The sequence below is a fragment of the Falco naumanni genome, chromosome 14, assembly GCF_017639655.2.
Source record: "Falco naumanni isolate bFalNau1 chromosome 14, bFalNau1.pat, whole genome shotgun sequence".
Taxonomy (NCBI): Eukaryota; Metazoa; Chordata; class Aves; order Falconiformes; family Falconidae; genus Falco; species Falco naumanni.
Window position 1 is genome coordinate 21,718,352 of NC_054067.1, and position 19,115 is coordinate 21,737,466.

General features: G+C 46.9%; 1 protein-coding gene across 1 annotated transcript in view; it reads right to left on the reverse strand.

The window, feature by feature from the left end:
* Positions 1-14,034, reverse strand: part of SH3BGRL (SH3 domain binding glutamate rich protein like) — a 37,704-nt gene extending 23,670 nt beyond the window's left edge. The window contains exon 1 of the mRNA XM_040614843.1: positions 13,894-14,034. Within this exon, the coding sequence (XP_040470777.1) occupies positions 13,894-13,938 (45 nt within the window). The 5' untranslated portion in view covers positions 13,939-14,034. The remainder of the gene's footprint in view (positions 1-13,893) is intronic.
* Between the last annotated feature and the right edge of the window lie 5,081 nt (positions 14,035-19,115).

The following is a 19,115-nucleotide window of genomic DNA, read 5'->3' on the forward strand; positions in this document are numbered from 1 at the left end:
ACACCAGCTGAAAGGATGTATCAAACCGTGGCCTCAGGCCACCCTGTATCGGGCCTTTGCTTCATTCAGCAACAGGAAGGATTTGCAAGTGCAAATATTCACTTATCAGTATTTTTTCTAGTTTCTTTTGTAAATATACTACTGAAGTTAGCCAAAATAAATGTCTTGCAAAACGAAGCTTCCAGACCTAAGCCTCCCCTTATCTTGCTTTAGATGAGAATGTAAAGAAACGCTGATGTATTGCAAAGCCACAGCTTTAACCACGTGCACTGACACCACCCACAAGCCATTGCAGCACTCCGAACTGTCACAATCAAAAGGAAAACACCACCATTGCAATACAAAATAAATTGACCCTTGGCAATTTTCTAAGTCAATTTTGTGGCATTTGACTTTCATAAGCCTGAAAATTGCTTGCCTGGTCCAAAACCAACAGAGAGACAGCTTCCTACTGCAGGAATACAGGCTCCATTATCTCGGTTATCCGTTAACACAGCATAAGCAGCAGCAGAGTATGAACTCTTCATTTATTACGCACGATTGTTTTCTGTGGCAGGCTTGGAGCTTGGCAGTCTGTATCTCCCTGGACTTTCAACCTGTGCCTATTCACTGCATCCAAATGCTGTGCAGGGTTAAATAAAAACAAACAGATCTGCTCCTCCCAAAAAACAGTACAAAACTAACATAGCTCCTGAACATCACAAACATGAGAGCAGCAGGAAAAGCAGACAAAGGAACCACACACTGCATTATCCTGCAGCAGTCACCAGGCTTCCAAGACTACCAGGGAGAAGGAAATGCAAACCCCAGCATCTGCGTAACAACAACTGCCCCAGGGTCTGGAATGGATGGTGTATCAGCCAGAGCATCTCCAGCAACTGCACTTATCTGAGCAAGGTTTATGATTAGCAGGAAAGCAGAAATCTAACAACAAACCTGTTGTCACAGCTTCTGAATTTTCCCTCATTAATCATTACTGACATTTGCAGTTAGTTGTGTGGCACAACTCAGGCAGAACAGCAGAGAACTGCAAGCCTCATGAAACCTTGTGTAATGTTCCTACTTGTACACCTACAAAGCCATTCGGGTTAGTGCCAGTACTAAGTGCCTGCTCCTGGTCCATCCCCCTAGGGAGGGGAGACATTCCACCACCACCGCACCTGGGAGCAGCCCCACACCCATCCACTCCCCAGCCATCAGCCAGCACTGTAGCCTCTTTGTCCATTTTTCCAAGCAGTGCCAGCTGGGTTAGGCATGACGGAAGGTGAAGTTGTTTATGCTTGCTCACTCCCTCCTTTGGGATGGTCACCTGGGATGGTCAATGGACAACTCAGATTGGCCCTGAGCAGAGAGCAGCCTCCAGCCACAGCCTCTTCCCCTAGCGCGACCGTTCAGTGTATTGCCAGTGTCTCTACAGCCTCAGCATCTCGCTCTAACTCTTATCTGAGGCACAAAACCGTCTCAGGAAACAGGAGCTTTTGCTATGTGGAAGAAAAAAAAAGTTCTTAAGTCTAAGCTACTTCTGTCACAGACTCCCTGAACAATTCTGAATATACCCTTTGCCTCCCAGAGCTTCCTTTCCTAAGCTGTTAGTTGGCAGGAGTAATTATTTTTTCAAATCACTGCTTATTTACTTTCTTATTTGGATTAGGGATCATTTTTGGCTGTTTCCACACACAGTATCAAATGCACCACCAGCCCAGCCTCATAGACACGCTTCACACACTGACTATAATGCAATTTAACACAAGACTAATCTCCCGCAAGATAATCAGGCTCAGCACCCCACAAGATGCAGAAAACTCTCTGGAACATGGCACGTTCCTAGATATTCAGAAGTTCTCAATGTGGCTGAGAATAATGGTGGGAAAGGCACTGAGGGTGCCACTGAAGACCTGACTACTTGCTCTAGAGGCTTTCAAAAGGGCTTTAGTCCTGAAAGTCTGAACTTCGCTGTTGTTGTCAGGTTCTCAGTCTGATTTTTTCAGCCAGTCTCTCTCTGAGAGCCAGAAGATTTATTCCTCCTTTACCTTCATTTTCATGGAGGGCTCCAGCACAGGTCTTAGCAGTCCATGCAATGCTGGCAGCAACTACACCCTGTGAAAACTGCTGGCTGTCGTGTTACATCAGTTAAAATGGCACAGGTCCCACCTCGTTCCACCCCGAAACTTCAGCCTCCACCATCTGCACAGCATTTGGCTAGTATTTACCAGGGAAGCAGCCTGAGAAGCTAGCCCGAGATCAACATGCCCCACAGACAGCGGAGGGCTACACTTTGGGGTGTTTTATGGAAACAGCTGCTAAGATATTCTCAGAATCTGTGGATTTATGCTGGCAATGAGGAGCCCTGCATGGCAGAGAGAGTAGAGAGGAAAAACATTTTGTGTTTTGTTTTTCTGATGAGAGATGAACTCTGGCTAGGCAAGGAGTTAAAAGCACAGGCAAGCATTGCACAAGGCTCCTGTGGCTTGCCATAAAAAGAAGGTTTATTTCCTGTATGGTTTAGCACAAGAGAGGCTAAATTAACTGACAAGACTAAAAGTTTACAGCATTAATAGTTGTTTCACTGCCAGGCATTTATTACCTTTAAATAAGAAACTACTTTAAGAAGAAATATAGTATGACCTCAGGGATCCTTCGCTAAATCCAGGTGCTTCTGATCTGTGTTACTTTCTATCTTTGAAGATCTCGTACACCACTGACATTTAGCAAAAGTCTTTTTGATGATTGCTGTTCTAAAACTGAATCAAATAATTTTTTCAAGAGAAAAAAAGCTTTTTTTCCTGAACTAAAATACCTAAATACCATAATACAAAGGAAGAGGGGATTCAGAGAAAAGCTATGGATTAAATATAAGTTTTCCTCCTCTTTCCAAAAAGAGTCAGGCTGTACTGAGACAGAACAGCAGGTCAGTACAGCCACACCAAAGCATCCCAGAGTCAAAAAATCTAGCAGACAACAGTCTCTACGGGCACCAGCCTTCTGACCAGTTAATTTGCCTGGGTAACATTTCAAGTGCATGCCATCCTGGGGGCCCCTGATCCCCTCTTTATTTTAGTACAGACTTGGACAAAATACTGTAACTTCATAAACTGTTTTTAAGGGAGGCAGGGGTAGTGAGATAAATGGAAAGCTCACAAGAATTGGCTGCATTGCCGATTGTAATAATTTCGGTAGCTGAAGCAATGCAGCAGTTGGCCAACTTCTGCTTGCAGTAGCCAGGAATGCTGATGCCTAGGGATTGGCTCTCAAGATTTCTCAGGAGACATCCCAAAGTTATTCTTTACAGGAATTAAAAAAAAAAAGAAAAAAAGGAGCATTTTCCAACACAGTAAGGTCCTTCCCATCAACAAGCTACTTTCCCCCGCTGCATCACTGCAGCCCAAAAAGTGCCAGCTTCCACCCCAGACCAGAAGCACTAATCCGGATGCTGCCTACACCATGGTGGCAGGCACAGCCACCAGCACAGCCCCAACCTGGAGGCCACTTTGCAACCCCCCCACTGTCTTTTCTCAGCTTTTTAGATCACTTTTGTCACCACCGCATCTGTTGGGGGGTGGGTTTTTTTTTTGTTTAAACCACAAGCTTCCTTCAGCCTTTGTGCATAGCATCTGCTTACCACAATCAGAAACTAAGACAAACACACACTGCATTTTATTTTTTAAAAGACCAAGTCCCCCAGCTGTTTATTTGCTGTAGGATGGAGTTCTCTACGCCTGGGCAAGCAGCCAAAATAGCTTCATTCCCCTGATATTCTTCAGTCTCAGCTTAATGCTCGATGGCTGGCAGTATGAGGTGATGGCTATCCTAAGGCCTTCCAAGCTCCTAATTTTGGTCCCAAATCATTTTATGGAAGACATAGCTGTCTGTCGAGCTGTTCCTCAGTTTATACAGGTGTAAATTCCTGGAAGGAGCATTGCCCCAGACAGCTTTATGGAGCTACTTTGATCCTTTCACAGCACACACAACTCAAACCTTGATCCTCTGCAGGTGAAATGGAGGCTCTCATGGCTACCTCCCAATACATTTTAATGTGATGAAAGGAAATAGAACTTTAGAGAAAGACTGCTCAAGCACAAAGGTTTCATGGGTTTAGCCACCAAAACCATGAGACTTGCTTATCTGCATTACAAGGTAGAAAGGAATTTCCAGTTCATAATCAGGATTATCAAGTCACTAACAAGCAAGTTTGCAAACCTGCTCATTTTTATCTTTTTATTACTCCTCACATATATTTTCTGCCTAGGGGAAAAAAATCCTACACCTATTATCTATAAGTCAGCTTCACTTGAACTTTATTTCTGTTCAAGTCCAGTGAGAACATTTTGGGTTATATTTTTAATTCATTCACAGAGCTATTCTACTCCTCTCCCATTCTTGCCAGTTGCTCTGCAGCTGCTGCTCTGGCTGAGTACATTTGCAACATGTGCACAGGAATGATCTTGGATAAGCGGCATTAAGTATTTCCTACAGAGTAAAATCTTGTCCTGCCACAGTCCATGGCAAAACTCCCAGTGACATTAGCAGAGCCAAAGGTGATCCCATGAGGTGAATACAGATGCGCTTTTTAAACCTGCCTAGAAACCACTACTCTCGTAAAAATGAGGTTTTATGTGCAAACTGTTATTATTTTCCCCAAAGGCTGCCAGTTTTCTGTTTACATTGGGCTTTGCCAGTTTATTTTGACCTATGCCTAAGGCAGGAGATGTTTCTGATACACTACCTTATTAGCTAGGTCTAAACACGATGTATGTCAGCATCTGTTGTTCATGCTGCAAAATCATATTGTTTTTGGAATCACCTGTTGTCCGTATCACCAAATGCTCTTACGTTTTGTATATAGGAAATGTTGAGGTTGTGATTGGCAATGAGACACGTGACGAACAGCCACACTCACTCCTGTAAGCTCTCATTCACATCTCCCTGTCCACCCAAGAGCCCAGGAAGAGTGACCTTTCAGCTCTGATTAATGGAAACCTCTCCCAGTCACACCCGAGCGCAACATCCAACTCAAACCTCAGATGGAGAGGCTGAATTTCACCTTGCAGAGCTCGCTACATGCTGACCCCCCCAGTTACTAACTCCCGATCTGGATCCCACCGTGCATTTCACTGTATGTAAAAGAAGATCCAATGGCAAATCTTCCCTATGCAGAGTCATACTCAATGTCCAAACCTTGAGATTTCAGTATTTATCTCTTAACAGAAAATTTTGAGCCTGCCAGCAGCTACTACATAACAAACAGCTTCATACAATACTTCTTACAGCCTTGCCCTCCACTCCTGAACCGAACTGTAGCTGTTCAGAAGGAAACCAAAGGGAGAATTACCATAATCTTCTGCTTTCCCCCCTGGTTTCTAAGATACAGGGGACAAATTAGATGTTCCTCTCATACCTACAGTCTCTCACACATCTTCAGACTTTGTGAAGCAGATAGAGGTAAGATTTCAGTCACACTGGTATGTCTGAATATGAAACAGATATGGAATCTGTTGACTTTTCAGAGGAACTTTCTAGTTTCGCCTAAATGCCCAGAGCCTAATACTTTTACAATTGCAGGTGTTTGTAATAACCACCAAATTAAAAACAAACCAACACACCCTAAACCCACACATACATTCTCTTCCATCAAACATTTTTCGCAGACAACACATTCTTAAATGCAAACTGTTAACATAATTTTGGGAGCAGAGCCAATTTCATCCAGGAACAGAAGAACAGGTTCACTGGGTTACATCCAACGCCTGTCTACCCCAGTATCCTGTCTCCACTGGCCACAGACCCCAGGGAAGAGCACGCCGATGGACTGACTGCAGAGGGCTACATCACATCACACTTTCCCAGACTTGCAGTAATCCGCAATTTTGAGTCAGAGGTGTACTAATTATGTTTAATAGCCCTTAATAGACTTTTCCCCTTAATTTGTTTCACTGCTTTCTGAGCCCATGCAATTTTTGCCATATATGATGTTCTCTGGCAGAGTTTCTCCGTTAAACTACATGTTGTCAAACAAAGTACTTCATTTATTCTGAACCTCCCACCTGCTAGTCTCATTGCTCTCCCCACGTTGCTGAATTAGAAGTTATGAAAAATCACTTCCTATTTGTTGTCCCATGCCTGACATGATTTTATTAATTATCATACTTTTTCAGCTCTTTCTCAGCTGCAGAATTCTGCCTTATTTGGTTGTTCCTCCTACAGTGATCATCACACCCTACTTAATACCTTTTCTTACTTTTTTTGTATCACTTAAACACAGTAATTTCAGCCTATTAAAGATACAGATTTATACAGTGGTATTGTTTGGTTCTTTTTTTCCTTTGCCTTCTCCCATTCTAAAAATTCCTGACATTTTGTTTGCTTTTTACGATCACTAATATGGTATTTTTGCAGAATTACCTCGTATGGCTCCAAGACCTCTCTGCTAAACAGCATCGGCTAATTTAAACCTCAGTTTTTCACAGGACGATCCCACCTGGGCCAGCCACAGCAGGCTGCTCTTGTGCTGTGTAACCACACTTCAACAGCCTCATCACCTCACTCCCTCTGAATTGCTTAAGGTACAGCACAGATGTCTGTAGGCTCTCCTTGTAACTTCTGAATATTGCAAAAAGCTGCCTATATATTCCAAAGTCTTGACCGTTATCTGTTTCACAGAACTCATGTGTAATCAATTATATAAGCCAAAAAATTGTTTTAAAATCCTTTCCTTTTTTCCCACACCAGCTTAGTTTCTTTATGGGGAAAAAAAAAAAAAAAAAAAAAGACTTTTAAATTGACCAAAGCTTGTCCAAAACTTCCTGTGGAAGTCCAGGGATTCAATATTAAGGCATCATCCATACTCATATGCTTGGTGGCTGCCCTGAGTAACTCAGCTGTGAGGCACAGCTTTCTTCTCTGCCTGTGTATTGATTCTTCCCACCACTCTATCTCTGTCCACATGCCTGCTGGGAAAAAGTCTAACAAAGAACAACATCAATTTGTCCAGCACAGGAAGATAGCTTGTAGCTTCCAGATTTCCCTGAGATCTTTTTAAACCGGTGCTGCCTTTGGCTCATTTTTTCAGTCTTGTCACCACAGCCATTTAAACAATAGGTCTCCCAACAGGTAATAGTTAAAATTTTACACTCGAGCGCCTTTAGAACTTAAAAGTGAGGCAGTATTCATGCATGGAAAAAAAGCTCCAATAAAACTAAACTTCAGATAGCTAATTAAAGAAATCAAATCACCACATCCACTTCTCATGGGGAAACAGGAAGAAGTTCCAAGTCAGGATTCGAAAACTACTTCAGCTGTATCCAGAGAGTGTTCGTTAACTCTAGTCAGTCCACAGTCTGATGTTAACCCTTCGCATTTTCTTCTGGTGGCTCAAACCTCGGTCTCACTTTACTACGTTCTGAATTTCAGAAAAAGTTTCAGAAAAGTTTGCATTTAAGAAAAGGTCTCCCCTGAATATGGCTGGGGTTAAACAAATGTTGTTAACACTGTATTGTCACGTTTGAGTAGAAACATTCTTGAATAGCATAATATTGATCTAAGTTGTGGATCTGGTTCAGGTTTCCAGATCACTGAGTAGTGCCAGAAACAAAGATCAGAGGTTCCAGCGCAGCTGCTCAAGGGTTGGGGGACACAGAGAACAGCTACATAAGGCAGAGCTCATCCATCTCTGGCTACAGCAATGCCACATCCTTAGCTCTTATTTTTATCATATAGGGAAATATTTTAGTTCTGTTTTGAGCCTGAACAGCTGAAATCTATCAATGTTTGTTTAGTTCCATTTGTCTCCTCTCTCCTCAATTCCTCCCCTTCTGGGAGGAATAAGAATAACCTTGCAGGGACTCCTGGTTTTTGGCATCCTCTGCTCATTTCACGCATGCCAACTGACTGACTCCTATAGGAATTTTCTCAGTGTAACTCTAATACCTCAGGACAAGAAAAGTTCCTTGCTCAACTTCACCAATATTTATTTCAAAAGCACAAGTGCTTAGCACTGACATGACACTATATGGATCCTATCTTAAAAGATGCTGTGGTTTGGAGTTCAAGCAAAGATCGTGCAAGCTGACAGCATTCACCTTCTTCCCCAAGTCAGCCTTTTCTCCCCAAGCAGTGCATGAGAAAGGCAGAATCCTGATGGACCAACTCAAAACAAACACTGTCATACCTGCATATACAGTCTACAGATATTCTCAGCAGAAAGCCTTTCCCAGCCTTAACTGTGGAGTATAATTTCCCATCTTTCTCATGCTGTCAGGAAACTGGTTTTATTTGAGCACAGTAGAATGTTTTTATTTTCATATATTAAAACTATTGTAGCAATTGCAGCCAATTTAATCTCTGGCTCTATTAAAAACCTGAATGTAATATTTTAAGAAAAATATTTGACTTATATGGATTTTTGAACGACTTTTAAAAAAAAACAACCCACAAGGCAGATGGAATGCATCCTAGCTAAGTGCCTCACTAGATTCACATTACATGTTTTGTCTTTCACCCTGAGAGCTCTAATACAGAACAATTCATGTGGGGTTTTTTTGAGAGAAACTAAGTTTGGTTAACACTGGGTATCCAAAAAGTACTTCATAGATATTATGTTTACACAAGAGATGGGTTTAAAAAACGATAGCAAGCCTAACAAGTCTGTTTTCACCCACAGTATATATGCATGAGCTAGACCACAAAATCACAAAAATGCATATACACTTGTGAGATTGTTTTTCAAACTACAGGTGCAGCTTGTTTTCCCCATAATACATGGTTATCTAAAGTTTCATCATACTACAAGCCTATTTATAAGAGATTCATATCAGTATTTTCACCTCACAATAACTGCACTGATATGCAGCACCATTCGGACAGAAGGTGGTTCGTTAGCAGCTCCAGAACGTCTGCTGCCACTGCTTGGGGCTTCCGGGATGACAAACGTGACCACATGCATCTGGGCTTTGATAACACATTTGCAATCTTGAACGCGACTGCAGAACAAGGATCACCTATTATGCACACTGATAAAAACACTGGATGCAAAGAACCACCCAGCTGTAGCTGCATTTGTCCTCAGCAAGGCTCATCACAGAGCCACGTCCTGATGTGGCCCTGCACTCCTGGGGTCTTCACGCAGCAAAGCGCCAGCCGCTCAGCAGCCTCAAAGCAGCCAACCACCACAGAAACAGAAAGCATGCAGACTTTACTCGTTCTGTCTTAGGATGGCAATATTGGTGTTTATTGGGAGAAGCAGAGAAAAAAGGTCCTAGAGGGATTTAAATGCTTCGGCCCCCCCCCCATCTCCATTTCTCCATGTATTACTTCACTAGGATTGCTTCAGAAAGGTGAAGTAACTTCACCAGCCCTCCCAAAGCCCCAAGCTGTTGAACAGGAACAAGAGGTGGTGGTTACACACAACTCTGCTCATTTCCAGTCGCTCTTCTCCAAAGCTGTTCTCCCTCAGTTACAATCTGTAACGCTCTAGAAAGCGCTGGCCACTGGCTATATATTCCCAGCAGCACCAGAAAGCACCCCTGTGCCTTGGTGTGTTATGTAGGGGAAAACAAAAGAGTAATTGTGAGCAAATATTCACTCTCCAGACATGGGCCACTTTCCTCTTCATTTCCTGGTGGGTGGGAAGAAGACCTAGATCCTTTCTCAAGCAAGAAAACTATACAAGAAAAAACATGAAGTACCCCACATCCCTAACTTCATGAATGAAAAAATAAACTAAAATTTCCTTTCCTTTCTAAAACCATCCCTAAACAGCGGCAAATCTGATGTGTGACATGGGATGCCGACACCAACTCTGGAGATCGTCTCTTATTTTTGCTATGTCTGCAGTCACAGTAGGAGGCGAGGAAGGAAAACCACCCACGCAGCCATCAAAACAAGTGAGGGGGGAGACCCTGGAGAGATGGAAGCACAGGCTGTAGACCACAAACACGAAGCGCCTGGCTCTGAGGAACAGTCTGAACACCAGTTTCCACAGCCCACAGCACTGGCAGCAGCACATGGGAGAGCTCAGCCCACCATCTCTGTTGCTGGCACTTCCCTTCCATAGCCACCGCCTCCAGGTTCCATCCACGCTCCTGGAGCTTGCAAGGGGACATGGGATGAGCAAACACAATTCTATTGAACTAAGTCCACAGTCAGGATCCAGGCAGTTGCTGGCAACAAATGCACACCCATAAGACCAAGAAGAATTTAAACAGCCGGCTCCTTTCCACATGAGGTCAATAAAACCAGTAACCCAACCGCATTCAGGAAGATGCACACAAGTACTTCTGGTGCTGCAGGAAAGTTGGGGCAATCTCTTACCGAAAAAACAACACAACACCTAAACACTAATTGAGAAAATCACAGACTGCACTTGTGCAGTTCAGCTTCTTCCCTCCTTGTATTCTTTTTCTTTCAGAAGCAAGAGTCTTAATTACTCTCTGGCCTCTCCTCCTTTCGTCTCCTGAAGGATATGAATAGAAGTCTACAGTCAAATCACTGTCACAGCCTTTACAGTCCCTGCTCGAGTCAACGCTTGGGTGCTTCTGAATGCAGCATTTGCGTCTGTCATTTTATGTTTGTAGCCTCCAACACCATCTCATAGTCAGTAATACCGTTCACTTCAACTGTATGTCACACAGAAAGACTCCTGGACAGAAGCTACACATGCATTTTCCCAGGTTTGCTGTCTACAGCTCATCTTCATAATTACAATCCCTCCTGTGTCCTTGCCCAAGCCCACAACTCACCAGTACAACATTCACATTGAGAAAGATGAAGAGAAAGGGCAACTTTCCATACAAGACCTCCAAATACAGCAGGAAAGTGGTGCTGTAACTATTACATTATGATTTGCAGGGTGACACTCAAATAGGAGTACAGACCAAGACTGCAATCATCACATTTGCCCAAGTCCTTAATTATAAACTTACAGCATATTCAGTTATCTCTGCTTGTGAGAACCATGGCAATGAACCACCCCAAACACAAAGTCACCTTTACCTTGACCATACAGAGGTAAAAGCAAACCCCCATGACCAAGAACAAATACAAGATTTCACAACCAATGAAGCACACCAAAGATAACACTGCGCACTGAGTCCTCAAGCTGCAAAACCTGTCAGGGGGCAGCTCAACAGTCCCACTTTCGGCTGCAATGCTCATGCACTGATTCTGAATGACACATGTACACAGGAATTACGTGAACTTCACCAGAAATTCCTTGAAACATACTTGTAAGATGTCTTTGCTTAGACATGAGCTTCATAGGATATTTCTTCCTCACAGATACATATTACTGAATATAAGCCTTATGGAAAACAGTGCCTTGGGGAAACATTTTCTATACTATGATGTGGCAAATTATACTGCATAACAAAGTATGACTTTGCCAATGAAAGACCACAAAATTTGGGCACCCTCCAAGACTTACAGCCCCAGGCTGTGAGGTGTGAAGCAATCTCAACCCCTCTTCCCTTCAGTAGGAGACGACACTTCCCAGAGTCTCACAAAAGCTTCACGAACTTACAGAAATGGGGCAGTCGTTTCCCAGGAAGGAAGAGAAGAGATTTTACACTTATTTCTGTTTTGCTTCTACTCAAGCTAATTAGGTTTTTAAAAACCAAAATAACACTGTGCCAGGTGTTGCTGACGGCACGAAGCCAACTTAGCAGGATTGAGAGCCCTTACAGGGCTGATGTTAGCCAGTTCAGTTACTTTCCTGGGAACAGCTTTGACTCTGTTCCATCCCTCTGTAGCAACCTCCTCTGATGTGGATTTTCCATTCTTAGAGTGGGTTATTTCAAATGCAGCACCCGGAAAGGCTCTGCTGGTCCTCCAAGCAAAGCCTGTCTCGCCAACATCTTATGACCCACAAAAATGACTTGTTCCCATCGAGCACATTTCCCTCCAGATAGGTGCCTCTCTGTCTTACTTTAGGTTGCATCCATTAAAATTCTTAGGCTAGAAAGAAAACAGCCACCTGGTGAGGTACTTGGCTGATCCCTGCCAACAGAAACACCCTTGATGAACTCGGTAAACCGAGAATGTGCAAGTTCTGCTCATTACCACAAGATTACTTGAGCTACACTAACTTTAAACACAGGCATGAGTGTGTCTATATGAGAGAGAGAGACACACATATATATACACACACACACACACATACACATCATAAAACTGGCAATTATGTGCATGGTACACTCAAATTCCACAAAAACAGGCTATACCAACACCATATCCAAATTCCACAGTCAAGGATGCACAAAGGAGCTAAAAGGCAGCAGTAAGTCGGAGTCAAGCCTTGTAACACGTACAATCTACACAAGGATGAGATAGCATCGCAGAAACCACTAAGCTAATAATTAAAAACAGGAAAACACAGCCAGGATTCAGATCAGTGGTTGCACGCCTGGAGCTTAGTATCACCACAGACAGAAATCAATAACTGCCATTAAGAGGTCACTGATAAAAACCTATAGCAACTGAATCAGTCAACTTGAAACCTATTAACAGCTGTACTAGAAAGAATTACTTTTACAATTTGCTAATGACCGCTTCTTTCCTTCCAGACGATCATTTTGTATAAACCCAGCAGAACCTCTGGACCACTCTCATGGATGAACTACTCCAGATTTCAAGAGACTTTCCAGATCAGCATCAGACAATCATCTGCTTTTCACAATCAGCATCAGCACGTCAATGTCAGCATTGACATCGAGATTAACAAAAATGACACGGGAAGAGAGCAACAGCAGGGACACCCAAGGCACACACTCCCGTGCCACCTGCACTCCACAGCTACAGGGCTCAGCCTCTATCATTAGAGCTAAACGAGGGGTTACAGCATCACAGCCATCAACGGCAAAGCTTACCAAGGTGGTGCTTTATCTGCCGAAGACCACAGATCTGAGACTGCACTCAACCAGAGAAGGAGAATTCAGTGAGGGCTTTTTTTGTCTTCTGTACATCACTGTCCTCTGAAACTTTGGGAATCTGCACCTGAAGTACACAGCCTAAAAAGTGACTTGAAAGGTCATCACAGAGCCACTGCTTAGTCTCTTTATCCACTAGACTATCTAGTAAAAGTCACTGATCATTAACTGCAATAGCTGGCATTTTCTAAGTCTCTGGCATTTTGTACCTCTCCAGCACATTCATACCAGGTGTGAATCCCCTGGATTTTAGACCCAGAGCATCTTTCCAACAGATCAAGCAGAAATCAGAAGATCTTGAGGACACCACTGCTCTGAGCTACATCTGAACCTAAGCACGACCCGCAATATTTTTATTTATTTTCCTTTTGAAAAATACAGTCTTCTGACCGAGTTCTGCCTACAACGCGCTGGGGCCGTAAGAAGCGAAACCCAGTATGCCCACACGGCCACGAACTGCGGCTACCCGGTAGCCACACGCGCCTGCCACCATTAACGAACGATACGATGTAAGGGGAATCAACTCAGAAAAACCGTTTTAGAAATGAACTTCAGGAACGACAACTAAAATAAAACACACAAAAAAAAACCCAAACAAAAAATGCACAGCAGCACCGCGGGCTTCGCCTTCCCGGCGCAGGACGAGGGGCGCGCTGCGTGCCACCCACCCGGCCCCGCCAGAGCCGTGGGCGCAGCGCACCCAACTCACGGAACAAGCTGCGAAATCATGAAGCGAATGGCATTTTCAATGGCATTTTCTTCTGGACGGCCAGCTGCCGCGCACGCCATCTCCCGACAAGAGCTGGATGCTTCTCCCGGTCCGCCGCGGGGGGCGAGGCGCGGCTGCCCCAGCCTCTCCTCACGCTGCCCGGCCGGAGGCCGCCGCCCCCCGGGCGCGGGGAGCCCAGGGGAGCCGCGGGGAGCCCGCCGCCGGCCCCCAGCCCCGCCGGCACAACTTTCCCGGGGCGCCCCTTACCGCCGTGGAGCCGGAGGAGGAGGCGATGTAGACCTTGATGACCATGCTGGGAGCGAGGCGGCGGCGTGCGGAGCCGGGCGGGTGGGTGTGTGCGGGCAGCGCGGCGCGGCGCGGCTGGGCTGGGGCGGGAGGGCGGGAGCGGGGAGGCGCGGGAGGCCTCGCCCCGCCTCGCCGCGCTCACTGGGCTGCGGGCCCAGCAGTCACTGCCGCCTGGCCCGGAAGAGGGAAAAACGGTTTAAAAAAAAAAAAAAAATGAAGAAAGAAAGGGGCGAGGCAAGTTCTCGACGAACCACGCGAGACATGCGGGGGAGGGGGCGCCGCGCCATGGCGGCGGGAAGCCCCGCTGAGGCGCCGCGGGGCCGCCGCCTGAGGGAAGGGGCAAGGAGCGGGGCGGCAGGGCAGGCCGCGGGCCCGCCATGGCAGCGGCCGCCCCCCTCCCCTCACGGAGGAGCGGGCCGCCCAGGAGCCCCCGGGGGGGCAGCACCCTGCCCGGGGGAGCCCGGCCGCCGGCCCCCGGGCCCTCGCGTGGAGCGGGGACGGAAGCCTGCGATGGGCAGATGTTACAGCGCAATGCTATTTAGAATTGAGAATTCCCTTTTAAAAATTATTCCAGCCTGAAAGTTACAGCCAAAAGGCACCCAGTCGAGTTCTTCGCCTTTCCATAATTATCATAAAGTATCTTCCACAGAAATAAAGCATAAAAAAAGCACATACCAGCACATGTACTGTGGGCCGGGCCCCTCTGCAGCCCCACGCCCGGCTGTGCCAGGGCCTTCGTGCCCGCTTGGCCCCAGCAGAGCCGCGGGGCCGTGCCCAAGGCCCGCAGGGACACCGCCATTCCGGGCATGCTATGTCATCACTCGTGCTAATTAGAACACTAGATAAGACCTCAGAGTACTTAATTGCTACAGCCAGGGTGACACGTTAATTTAGGGAAATTTATATTCAGCACCTGTCTTCCACTTGCCTGTGGTACTCCAAATATTACCTTCTGTGTATTCTGTTATCCATTCTGATAGCACCTTCACAGAAGATAAAAAATACTTACAGTGATAGACATTGCAAGCTGAAAGTTTACCACCTACAAGCAAAGATGAAAGGAAGATGTTTGTTCTGCCTTTGGCAAAAAGGGGGGAGGTATTTCTGAAATTATTTTTCCAAACAAATTAAGCCTTCCTGTCTCAAATTCTCAGCTTTTTTTCTAACTGCAGAAAGGATTTTTTTTAAAAAAACAACAAACCACAACACCTGTTGAAGTCTATTGAATGAAGTCACCTGTATTCATTTTACTAATTTGCCAATAGCAGGAGGAAAGAACTATTTTGAGGATGACATAGCTACTTTTGATGTTATTTGTGACACCTGAACCTTTGAGACTGTTACAAGATTTATGTACATTTTGAAAAAGCAATAAACCAAAATGTATTTAGGATGATAGGACACAATAAAAATTCCCTAGTTCAGGGAGTTTTGAGATTTAATAAAAATAAATGGTGTACTTTTTAATCTCTTTAAAACAAACCGAGTTAAGTCCAGGAGATTAAAATTCTTCAAGGAATGTTTCTTCAGATGTGTTTGTACAGCCCCCTTCACAGCTGCTTGAGAAATGCACTGGTAATTCCCATTTCCTCCAAAGCACCATGCTACGTGCCAGTCTGTGATCCAAGTCATGGCAAGGAACAGTAGAGGTAGAAACCGCAGCATATCAGAAAGAATGAAAAAATGCAGGCAGAGAACAGGATAGATAGGTTTATTTGAACTTTGGGCTCTCTTGTCACTCTGCTGGCTGGCCGCCCGCTCTCTGGCCAGCTCGCCTCTCCTCCTTGTAACACGCTTCAGCTCCTCGGAGCTGAAATTCTTCTGGAGTGAGCTGCACGTTGTCTTTCTGCCTACTAAAAATCCTGATATAATCATTACTCTCAAAAGTGCACTTTAGAAGGCATTTTGTCTTCATGAAAGAAGATTTATTAAGTTAAAAGCAATACATGAATTGGGTATTATTGAAACAACTAGGTTTGCTTGACTCATAATAGTAAATTTTCTGTTCTATTGGCAGAAAAGCACGATGTTTTCTATTCCCAGGCTACTCATGTAAAATCCATGGTGTTATTTTTGTTTTCACTATTAAACAGTTGTGAAGTGTTTAATTATCCTTCTCAAGGTAGACCAAAACCTCAAACAAAATTAACAAATTGATCTAATGCCTCTAAGAGGAAAATCTCCCGTTCTTGTGCAGCCAACGAAATAGTATGTATATAATACTCAGCGATGATTGTTGTTGCCTCAATTCCCTTGTGCACTTGCTGTAACGTGTGTTTGTACAAGGCTGTCTTGACAGGATGCGTCTTTTATTACTGTCGCTCGAAGGAAAACTGAACAGTTGCATTTTGGTTTACATTATTTTATATATTGTGAAGCAGCAATATGGAGCAAGTGGCAGCACTGGCACTGACTTCAGTGGCAGCAGGAGCGTAAGCGATTCCCAACAGGGAACCCAATGGACTGGCTACCCTGGGGTGAAATCTGGGGATTTCAGATAAAAATTTTGCCAGTAATGGCAAAGATCTACTCGCTTTTTTCTGAAACCACACACAAGAACAAGGGCTTTGGAGTACTGGCAAATTAAGCCATTAAAAAAAAAAAAAAAGAAAAAAGTAGTAGAATCTCACAATGAAAGATATTACAGTAATAAACTACAAAATCCCTCTTGTACAAAAGGTCAGGAAGCACATGTGCTCCAAATGCTCCACGGCTTCTTTGTAAGCACAGAGAGAAATACATCCAGAATTCAAGTGCAAATATTTGACTAGTAACGTGAGACCGTGCCAGGTTTCATTCCCTGATTGCACTTGCACTATTGCTAGAGAAGATGATCTGGATCTGTCTGAACTCCCGAAATGGAGGAACGTGCTGTCGGTAAGAGATGTCTGCTCAGCACTCTCAATGGGAAGTAAGGAACCTATTCTTCATCTCCAGTCCCAGCCTACCAAGCTTGCAATAATTGGAGCCAGACTCCGAGCCTGTCTTCTGACTTCACCCGTGCTCTGCAAGAGCCATGTCCTGCTACAGCCTGTGCCAGTGCACTGCTGATTTATGGAGGGTGGAAACTCCACTCCCCTGCTCCAACATGTCCGTGGAAGGGGGTGGGGAATACCAGGAGATCTGCTTCTCCTCCTGCTTCTCATCTGGAAGCAGAGCAAGGCCGGGTTTCCTTGTTTTTATATCTAATTGTGCAAGACACATAGCAGTTGGTTACATAAGGAAGAAATCCACAGTGCACACAACATGGTACCCTGTTACTGCTTTTCACCTGTTGATTACCTCTGATGGAACTACTGGAGTTATGCTAAAGTCCCTCGCAATCCAGAGCTGCGTACCTGTATGACATAAACCACAACATAAACCAACACCTACTCCAGGATTAATGCTTGAACTGCTGCTAGTTTGTGCAGTGTCCATCGGTACTGCATGCAATGCTCAGAATTATCACTAAGAACATTAAAGGAAAGCAGAGAATAATAGAATCACAAAATCATGTAGGTTGGAAAAGACCTTTAAGGCCACCCCGCCCGGCCCCTAACCCAGCGCTGCCAAGCCCACCGCTGAACCGTGTCCCCAAGCACGGCGCCTGCGGGGGTTTGGAGCCCCCCCGGGGACGGTGACAGCACCCGGTCCCTGGGCAGCCTGTCCCCCTGCCCGGCCACCCTTTCCGCGAAGGAATTTCTCCTGAGATCCCCCCTGACCCTCCCCTGGCACAGCCTGGGGCCGTTCCCTCTTGTCCTGTCGCTGGTTCCCTGGGGGAAGAGACCGACCCCCCGGCTCCAGCCCCCTCAGGCAGCCGCAGAGCGATGGGGTCCCCCCCGAGCCCCGTTTCTCCAGGCTGAGCGCCCCCAGCCCCCCCAGCCGGTGCCGCAGCCCCTTCCCCAGCTCCGTGCCCGTCGCTGGACACGCTGCAGCCCCTCAGGGTCTGTCCTGTAGCGGGGGCCCAGCCCTGAACCCCGCGTTCGCGGGGCGCCCCCAGTGCCGGGCGCAGGGGACGGGCGCTGCCCCGCTGCCGCTGGCCACGCCGGTGCTGGCACGAGCCGGGATGCCGGTGGCCGCCGTGGCCACCCGGGCACGCTGCCGGCTGCGTTTGGCGGGTGCCACCCGCGCCCCCGGCCCTGTCCCGCCGGGCAGCCCCCCCAGCCGCTCTCGCCCAGCCCGTGGGGCTGCTGTGCCCGGGGCAGGGCCGGCGCTGAGCCCCACACCGCTGGCCTGGCCCCCGGGTGCAGCCCCCCCAGCCCCCGCGGCCCCCCGCCCGCCGGGCCGAGGGCAGCGCCCCGCCAGCCCGCCCGGCGCCGCCGCTGCCTGCCGAGGGGCGCCCCCTGCTGGCGCTGTGGGGCCACCGGCGCAGGGCCCAGCCCGGCTCCCCGGGCGTGGGAGGAGGAGGAGGAGGGCAGGGCGAAGGACCGGCGCTTCGCTGGGGAGCCTGCGGTGAGCCTGAAGTTTGCAGGAGCATCCAGCAGCCCCCCCTGCCTTTGCCGACCCCTTTGTCAAGTCTGGATTTTGCTTGGGGCGAAAGCGAGCAGGGCTTATGCCGGAGGAGCGGCCGGTGCGCGGGGGATGCAGACCCTGACCTGCAGTTTGACTCTCAGCTCACAAATAAAGACAGAATGGGTGATTTTAATTTCTGTAATAACGTGATATGGGTCTGACAGCTCAGCAGGTACAGCGCCGAAGTTGCCCGGGGCTCTGTGAACGCTGAGCTGTCCTTTGGGGGAGCAGCAGCAGCTCCCAGCGAGGCTCTGCCTGCAGCAGGCACCACGCTGCCACCCACCCGCCGTCGGTGGGCTCCTCGGGGGGCACTGGGCTGAAGCCAAGCAGGGAGGATCACTCCAGGGCCACGCACAGGGCGCTGCAGCAGCTGGGAAGCATGTGTGGGTCCTCCTCACTGGCCATTCCACTGCCCAGGTGTGTTCCTGCTGCACCCCACTACTTGCCAGGGCTGATCTGCGCAACTGAGCCAAGCTTTACCCAAGACAAGGGCTGGACTGCCCTTTCCAGCATTTTCGGCAGACTACATCTTACACATAAAAAAACCTCCACATCCCAACCAAGCGAAGCCAGAGGTGCCAACTGGTCCAAGGGCTGGGGGTTCTGCATTCCCACTGCAGCAACCCATTCGCACGGGCAGTGCGAGGCTGTGCCCCTGCCAGGGCCTAGGTGGCCCAGCTCTGGCCGGC